This window comes from Vitis vinifera, chromosome 12, assembly GCF_030704535.1.
Source record: "Vitis vinifera cultivar Pinot Noir 40024 chromosome 12, ASM3070453v1".
Taxonomy (NCBI): Eukaryota; Viridiplantae; Streptophyta; class Magnoliopsida; order Vitales; family Vitaceae; genus Vitis; species Vitis vinifera.
Genome location: NC_081816.1, coordinates 19,379,704 through 19,389,082, shown reverse-complemented (window position 1 = coordinate 19,389,082; position 9,379 = coordinate 19,379,704). Strand labels below are relative to the sequence as shown.

The 9,379-nt window shown below is 34.0% G+C and overlaps 1 protein-coding gene across 2 annotated transcripts; it reads right to left on the bottom strand.

Moving 5' to 3' along the window:
* Nucleotides 1-274: 274 nt before the first annotated feature.
* Nucleotides 275-2,472, bottom strand: LOC104880985 (E3 ubiquitin-protein ligase RDUF1). Of its 2 annotated transcripts, XR_787056.3 has the most exons (3): nucleotides 1,184-2,472; nucleotides 864-1,053; nucleotides 275-785 (listed from the first exon to the last, which is right to left on the bottom strand). XR_787056.3 is itself a non-coding variant. In XM_010659466.3 (2 exons), the coding sequence occupies exons 1-2, from the start codon at nucleotides 2,100-2,102 to the stop codon at nucleotides 1,019-1,021; spliced, it is 954 nt and encodes a 317-aa protein (XP_010657768.1). In that variant the 5' UTR covers nucleotides 2,103-2,472; the 3' UTR covers nucleotides 275-1,018. The 2 variants fall into 2 exon arrangements, 1 of the variants encoding a protein (XP_010657768.1); XM_010659466.3 differs by having other exon boundaries at nucleotides 275-1,053.
* Between the last annotated feature and the right edge of the window lie 6,907 nt (nucleotides 2,473-9,379).

The following is a 9,379-nucleotide window of genomic DNA, read 5'->3' as shown; positions in this document are numbered from 1 at the left end:
ATTTTTAAGAATTGAATTAAATTTAGTTTATATTATATAAATTCAATTTATAATTTTTCTATAAAATCAAAATAAAATAATATTTTTAAAAACAATTTATCCAAATAAGTTTTGGATTTTTTATTTTCTGAAGAGACTATTTAAAAAAAAATAACTTGCAAAGAAATCAAAATATCTTTTCTTAGTGAGATTTCCTTTCTATTAAAATAATTTTTTATTTTATTCTTATCCTCGTTTGAGTTACCAACAGATGAAAAAAAACTGAGGTAGGATCTATCACAAGATTGTGGGTTTTGGAGTTACAATTTATTCTGCCCCAAAGACAAAGACAATGAACGAGTAATTTAGATTTGCTCAAACTTAGGTAATGAAGATCCTGGTGTAACAACAAATTATTGAGCATGGATGATATCACATCTATCGCCATTGTTGATAGTTTCCATCACTTCGTTGCAGGAGAGATGGTTCTTTTGTCAGATTTTAGCTCATCATCATGTTCACAGCAGTTTCTTCCATCCAAATCCCTCGCTCAGCCAATTCTGCTAGCTCACTTCATCGGCATCTTCAGAATCCAAAGAGGCTTGAGCTTGAGCTGAAACCCCCTTTCATTGCATGTACGCATCAGCATTCTGGTGCACCCATTTAGTATAGCTTCGATACCTAGGAGATCACACTACATTTTTTTTTTTTTTTTTAATGTTGAAAACTTTGAAAGAAAGAAGAAAAAACACTTCAGGATAGTTAGGAGCTTCAAGCACTGTACACTGCCCCCTTATGAAACCTAACTGCATGATTGAAATGGAGAAACGATGAGGGAAAAAAATGACTATACATATATAGAAAATACAGGCCTATGGACGTACCTGCGAATCCTCGACATCTTTCCACCAGAGCAACCTTGAAATTAGCATATATTGGATATATATACTTACCTGCCTAAGGAACAATTCAATCATAAAGCTAATGTTATAAGCAGCTTCCCCACAGGGACTGTGCTGCTGCAACATACATATACATGCTATAGAATGAGCCAGGAAGGCCACCAGGTGCCAGCTACAGGAAACAGCACACTTCAGTTCATTATTTGTTAGGAGGTATAGGGGGTTTTGTTTGCAAAGAAACTTAAAATCTTTCATGATTTTCAGAAAAATGAGGAAGAAAAAGGCATGATTTTGAGTCTCACCTCCACGCCGATTGTAATGGAAATCAAGACCATCTGGGTACCTCCAATTTGGCAATGAACGGAACGGCCACATAGAGAACCATTGGTTCCATGGCCAGACTAGGCGGTTCGTCACCTCTTCAACATCAAAATTTTCAGCTCTAGTGTTGTGAACAGCATGAGGGTTGGGGGAAGCTTGCAGCTCATAGCGGCAAACGGGGCAAGAGTTATGAATTCTCAACCAAGGAACAATGCAGTCGGAGTGATACAAATGGTTGCAGGGCATCTCCCTCACTTCCTCACCAGCCCGGTATTCCTCCTTGCAAACTGGGCAACAAGGGTCGTTCCTCAAATGGGTGGGTGTCAGCCTTACTGATGGCAAGGCCTCAATGGCTGAAGGGGCAGCAGGTGGTGGCCCAGGCCTGTCATCTTGGGTGTTCTCCCCCGTCACCTCATTGTGAGTAAGCTCCTCCATCTCCTCGTTCAGCACGTCCCTAATGGCAAAATTGCTTCCATCCAATCTGGGCACTGCCACATTTTCAGGTGCAGCCACCGGCCTGCCTGGCCGAGGTGGTGTAAGCAAATGACGGCCGACCCCAGATGGGACATTAATGGAGGGAATACGCATTTCAGATCCCCATAAAACTCCGTTTAAATCAGTGTTTTGCCGCCTCCTTGGCAGCAGACTAACATCCACATCCTCCAACAGCTCAGCTGCCAGGACTCCTAGGCCTGTAAAAGTGGGGACAAGCCTTAGCCTCGGTGCATGGAACTCATACTGGAGTCTGCATGAGCAAAAAGGACATAGAAGAATTTCTGATAGGATCCCGGAGGCAATCCTCACTGTTCTTTGGCAATGCTGGCACCAGTAGTAATGGTAGCTTCTCATTCTTCGGGTTCCATGGTGGACAATTATGCGAGGACGACGGTCCAAGGACATGGATTGGGAGCTTTGGAGTGGATGGAGTTGGGTTTTTGATTTTTTGGTGGGTTATGAATGAAGGAAAGTAGGCGGTTTTATATGAGGTTTGATGAAGATAGAGGAAAGGAATGGCTTGAGGAGGTACGGAAAGGGATTCCAAAACTCTGAGTCTAAAACATGTGATTGTTTTTGCTTGTACATCTCATTTTCATCCTCAATCTTCTCACCTTTTCACAAAGGAAGGGATGATTGGAGAAGTGATTCTAGGGTTTTAATTGATTGCATATGAGAATTTGAATCAGGGCTGAGGTAGGTCAAATCATGCATCCTAAGGTATAGTATCAAGTCATTAGTTATCACAATATAAGACCAATCACATTATGCCACATGCACCTAGTTTCTTCTGTCATTTTGTATTTTAATCTCATTCTTCGTATTTTCGTTTCATTCATTTATATTTGATATTATTTGTTTATACCTTGATTTCATTAGTTTGTATTATCACTTAATGATCTAGATTTCACTATACACATCTAAAAATTGACATCGAGAATTTAGTAGATACCGATTTTATACTCTAATAAATTATTCAATAAATTTATAATTTATGTTTATAAGTTTGTAATTGAACTTAAAAGGAATAAAAACTAATCATAATTAAAGTTACAATAAATGATGCATATTACACATAAAGACTTGGCTTTGGCCAGCTTGAATTAACTTTTGGAAATTAAAATAAATTCCAGGACAAAATTGCCCTTTTTTTTTCACGTCTATAAGAAATTCATTTATATTAAATGAAAGATTATAATATCAAAATTATATTTTTGAAAATTTAATTCGAGAATGGGCTTAAAAAGTTGGGCTCAAATGCTTAAAGGCCCAATAGGTCATCCCAATCCTCCATAGTTGGGTTTGGTTTAGGCTGTAAACCCTGAAACAAAGAAGTGTAGGTGTTCATTTTTCTTTTGCTTTTTTTTTTTTTTTATAATACATTTTTTCTTTTTTACTTTTGTAGCTAAATTGAATCAATTCACAAGACTATTTTAGGTGTTCTTGTTAGTGGTAATAAGTTCAAGTTTAATGATTTTGTATGTTGCTTCAACTTAAGGGATGGGTTAAAAAAGATCGAAAAATTAAATATAGATGCATGATAAAATTTATAAAAAAAAATTAAAATTTTAAATCTTGTCTTTCTTATTTTTAAGGTTCTATTTAGTTCCCAAAGAAAAAAAAATTAAGGAAAATAATTTTCTCATGTTTTGTTTCATTATAGAAAATGTAAAAAAAAAATGGAATAAATTAAAATTTTATACAATTTAAAATTATTTAATTTTTATATAATATAAAACAATAAATTAAATAAATTTGAAGAAACATATAAAAAAAATTTATTGACTTTGAATTATTTTTTATTTTCGTTCATTTTTTTTATTCTTTCACTTTTTTATTTTATTTTATTTTCCTCAAATTTTATGAGAACCAAATGTGGCGTAAATATCCCTTTTTTTTCTTTTTTACTTTTTATAAATATCATTAAATCTCATTAGCTTACCACCCACAGTCGGAAAAATAACAAAAAAAAGAGAGTAAAAGTTAAAAGCTAACCTAATGTCCCAATTGCGTCTACCTTTGCACACTGTACATATAGTGGGACTCACTCCTTAAAGTTACATGGGAGACAAGAAATTTGAAAAAATAAAAAAATAAAAGTAGAAGAAAAAATGAATAACATGATTGAAAATTGCTCCACAATATAACAAGTTGTTAGAAAAGAGCTCAATAGGAGTTCATCATGCCCGATAACTGTTATTGAAAATAATTTTAAAAAATAGTTTTTAAGAATAGTTTTTAAAAACCTTTTTATAATATTTTGTAGAATAAAATTAAAAATTTGAAATATTTTTAACTTATTTTTAAATATTTTAAAACATATTTAATTTTTTTTAGTACTTTATTGTTAATCATTTTACGTGTATAATTATTTAAAAATAATAATGAAAACAACTAAAAAAACAATTAAAAGATATTCTCTAAAAAAACTTTATTTTTGTTTTTAATAATAAAAAAAAAACCGAAAACAATTTTCTAGTTGTTGAAAGTGTTTTATTTTTTAAATATTTTTAAATGACAAAACATTAATTCTGAAAATCGTTATCAAACAAGCTCTAATAAGCTCTAACTATATATAAATAAAGTTTCTTGTCACAATGTTTGCCAAAAGGTAATATGTCTAAATCTGAACGATTATTGGTTGAATGATTTGGGTTATTCCATTAGTGAAATGAAGAGAGTTGAGAAAATTAATGGTTCATTGATGAAAATGTAGAGAAATCATTGAGGAGAAAAATCCATGTACTTTAGAACTTGTAGATTTAGGAGCAAACTTAAATGTGAAGGAGGTGTGGTTGTAAAGAACAGAGAAAAATGCTAAGGAAGAAGAACAAGGTTGTCATCATCTAATAAATGAACCATACATTAACTTTAATTTTATAATGAACGAGCATTCATACTAGTAGTGATGGGTGGCAATTCAAGTGGTATGATTCTGTTCGATGAAGAAGCTATGAAGATAAAATGGTCCTCTTTGAAAATTATGTCAACATCTTTAATCTATTTCTCCATGACTGATTTGATTTCGGAAATGGATTGAGCTAGGATGACAATGAAGTTTGTTTTTTCAGTTATGTACTCCTAATAAGACTGGTTTAAAATTTAAATAAATAGTTTAAGGGTATGTTTGTGATTTTTTTTAAACCCCTCTGGGTTTAGGTATTACCTTATCCCACCTGTTCTTATCTTATATTGATTATATATAAAATTAATTTAATTTAATTTTTATTTTTTCTATTTTAACATAATAGTAATAATAATAATATTTTTTGATAAAATAAGTTATAAAAAATAAAATAATTTAATAATTAATAAAATATATTTATTTTAATGTAATTAAAAATTTTAAAAAATAATCTTTTAAAAGAAAAAAAAAAGTTAAATGGGATAAGGTGAAAACAAGTATAAGAAATTTACATACATGTCCCACCCTATTTAATTTCTTTAATGAGACGAGGATAAGAATCATTTTGAATAAGCGAGGTGGGGTTGGGACAGAGGTGACTCTCTTGAACTTACCCCGTTACCATCCCTAGATTGACCTAATCAACCTTCTTATTTCTTTTAATACTATGTTTTTAAGCAAGATCATAAAAAGGAATTCCTAAGGAAAGGAAACAACTATGTTTAGTCATCAACATGTAACATTTTGGGAATATAAATTATGCCTTAGGAAATATATTTATATTTAATGTTGAGGCAAAATTAAGAGTTCAATTTTTTTTTTAAAAAAATTATTCTAATCCTAGAATTCCATTATCTTAAGAATTACTTGAAAATTAATTCATACACATAGATATAGAGATTGCAACTCTTTAAATAACATTTACAATATATATATATATAAAAGGAAATAAAAACAAGTTCCGCCCTTTCCTTTTATTTAATAATTAGAATAAAAGAAAAAATATATCATATTAAAAAATTTCCTAATTTTGGTAGAATATCATATTATAAATCTTACTCGAAAATATGATTAAAATATTCTATTTAGAATAATTATGAACCAAATCTAACCCATAAAAATTAGTAGGGATAGCTTATCAAGTCATATTTTACTATTATCAGAAAGTGTGTTTTCGCACACTCATATGAAAAGAACCATAAAATAAAAAGCTGAATTTATAAAATATATTTCAAACAGCTATTGTGGACCCGCATTTTTCACGTGCGCCCCCACTCGATCGGCGAGACTCACTTTTTATTTGTAAAAAATTAATTTTTGGAAAAAGTTGGAGTCGCCACTTATTTTATTTTTATTTTAAAGGGAAAATAAAACAAGAAAGAAAAACCCTAAAATGTGACTCCATAATTTTTGGAAAAAGCATGTCTTTGAAAAACCCGAGTCTAAGTCCGGGGATTAGGTTACCTATTGGGAAAGTACCTTTAAAAGGTAGCACCCCTCTAAGCCCTCTAAAGGTCTCTACTGACAAAGTTAAGGGAAGTGTGGCAATTAATCGGTTAATTATAGATACCTAAATAGGCTAGGTGATTTTAGAGAGTGGCATGCCAAACACAATCAAATTGCAATAAAGGAAAGTGAGGGTGCGTACCTGAACCGCTCTTCAAGCGCTATCATAAAATATAAAAGTTAGTGTAGAAATGTAGCACACAACATTTGTTTTATTCAAGCAAATCAGGCATATATCAAGACATCCAAGAATCACGTCAAATATGGATATGGTCATCAATGGCATACAAGTCCATAGAGTTCTAAAAATAGATGAGAAGAGAGCGTACCTGGATAGCAAGCTAGTACTCCTCTATGGGAATCTAGAGCATCTCAACAATAATTACGAAACAAATTCATGTATATCATCAAGAAGAATAAAAAATCAACATATCAAGCAAACAATATTGAAGAAGGTATCATGAATGTCGGGCCCCCACCAAAGCCCTAATTAATCTCGCATGAGTTGATTCCATAAATTCCATTGTTTGGAATCATAAAATTTATTCATGCTTAGAAAAAATCGAGAAAATCAGTTGAAAATCAAATAAAATAGTGAAAATGCGTGCCGGAAGGAAAATGGCAGCAAAATGGTGTTGAAATCTGGATTTTATCGCCTAGAGAAGGTCTAAAGATGAATTTTTCAAAGTTGAGAATGTTTAGTTGAACAATGGTTTTGAAATTCAACTTAAAACAGTAAATTCCCAATCAAAGAGGCAAGTAGGGGAGAAGATGCTTGTAGCAAAGTTGCTATGATGGAGTGGAGCTTGTGAATGAGATTTGAGACTGTCTTGCTGGTGTGTTCTGTAGAACTGAATAAAATTATGTTGACCCTCAAATCTGAATTTTGCAACTTGGATTCAGAATCGGCAGCAACATTAGAGTTACTGACAATGGCAAGCTCTGATTCTTCATTACTCCATATACATCAATGACCTTGTTTTGGTTGCATCTTCATTCTGACATCTACAGGCTGTATGTCGTGGCCCACATTCTGTTTTAGCCTCGGGTAGAAATTGATGCAGTGTACTCCGTAGTGTATTCCAACACCTTGTTTAGTTAAGGTCCATGATATTAAATGTCAACTGTCGATCTGGACTTCTGTGGGTGAACACAAATAGCTGAACTGTTAATTGAGTACAAAAGAAGTATATCAAGGTCTTTAGGTACCATTTTCATGTCCATGGACTGGTGAAGGTGAGCTTCCTTAGGCTAGACGGACTTTGCAGAAGTTGTTTTAGATGCCCATTGAATTGTCTCTGGTTTGATGACCGTCTGAATTAGGTGGAACTATTTTCTGATTTGGAGAGTGAGTTCCTTTTGTTAATTCCTCATGACAGCTCAAAGGAGAAGACAATGACACCATAATTGCAGGATGACAGAAGATGATTTCAGCCACTTCTTGAACTGTAGAGAAAAGAACTCCACTAATTGTTGAACAACCAAAATCAGGTCTCAGAACCAATAGTTCATCCAGTATTCTTTCCGTAAGGATGAAGCAAACTTCAAAAAGATGTTTCAATTCATCTAATGGCCTTATTCTATAGTATGATTATGTCTGATGGGTCCAGGATAGCATTGCGTGTTCTCATTTTCTTCTTCTATGTGCTTCTTCAAATCTGAATCACTTACAATTTGACCATCGATTCTCTATGAATGATCATGGGAACTCTCTACATCAGAGTGAGAACCTTCACCTGATATTTGCTCCAATTCCTCCAAGGAGTGTTTGGCAGCTTCAGAGCCGTCAAGAACTATACCTTTATACTCTTCATCTATAGCTGAGCCTTCAACCTCAGATTCTTCATCATCTACATCTGAGTGATGATTGGTTTTATCTAATTTTATTGTTGAGTTTCCTGTGGTAGATTCATCACCATTTTCCACTGCCTGATCTTCATTGCCAACAGCTTCTTTCCCGCTATACAGAAATTGTACTCCATCAGCAACTATCTTTGCAATAGGTCCATTTCTTGTGGCTTCAGGATCAGCTTCTGGTTTGGTTCTTGTTTCCTGTTTCTCCGTATTGCTAATCAGACTAGCAGTTTCGCTTTTATCAGTACAAGCATCCCCTTTAGCATCATCTTAGTTATCAACTATAAAAATATTATGGACAATAACACCATCATTTAATTCTCGATCTCTCTCCTCATCACCATCAGTTTTCTTTTTTTCTTTTTGGAACTTCTGGAATATGGAAGAAAACCTGTTAGAGTGCAAATTCTGCAGATTTTGGGGAGTCCTCTCAGTTTGATTAAATTGCAGATGTACATTCTGCACATGAGTCTGAGGTTGTTCCAATTCCTTCTACTTGTTGGCAGGCATGATGGTGTTGAAGGAATTCTTGAAAATCTGAAATATGTCACTGAGTAACCTTGGAACATTCGAATGATCTGCAGGTTATTTTCCTGCTCTCATCACAAGGCTATCTCATTCCTTCTGATATTCTGGACCTGTCACCTCTGGTTTGCTTGAAGATCATCAACGTGAGGACAATCAAGGTAACATGAGTTATTTGATTCGTAATCACAATTTGAGAGGTTGGGACGCCAGTCTTCAATTTTGCTTTAGCACAGAATTTTAATTCTGAACATAAGAGCGAATATCGTTTCAGCATGAATGTTTGCTGGAACAATATTGCGTAATTGAGATAGGAAGTGTTCCTCTACTGCTTGTGCGGTAATGGTAGCCTGACTACTCCCTTGTGACTGCCTATCATCAAAATCAACATCTGAAATTGGTCTTCTCAGTTTGCAGCCTGTATCAGAACATTCATTTCATGGGAGGGATTGTAATGAAAACCAATCTCAGTCCCAACTATGGCAGCGTCCTCACTCGGTATCCTCTTCTCCAGCACCTCTCGGACCAAGTAAAAGATAAATCCCACCATCCCTTAATAACAATTCAGTGAGGAGTTGCTTCAGCACCAGATTTTTCTGCCATTGATGATCTATATTGCCTCTTCCATTTCATTACAACTGTCCACCTCCCTTTGCTGCAGCAGCTTATACGTAATATTCTAATGCTGTTGAAAGATCGCCAGCACGTAAGTACACTGATCCATACTGCCGGATTATGCCTGATGCCTTTGCTAAGACATCCATCACTCCCAATTTCTATCCTGCCCCAGCACCTTCTGAAAAGACCCCATGATCAGAGGATCCTTTCCATCATTAAAGCTATTGCATATGGGTTATCAATTGCAAATGGGATGTTCTTCTTCTGAACAGTT

Bases quoted from the DNA above. Each gene is read 5' to 3' on its own strand.
- LOC104880985 (XM_010659466.3), bottom strand. From the start codon at position 2,102: ATGTCCTTGGACCGTCGTCCTCGCATAATTGTCCACCATGGAACCCGA. The intron at 1,054-1,183 runs GTGAGACTCAAA...TGTTTCCTGTAG, and splicing joins CCATTACAATCGGCGTGGAG to CTGGCACCTGGTGGCCTTCC.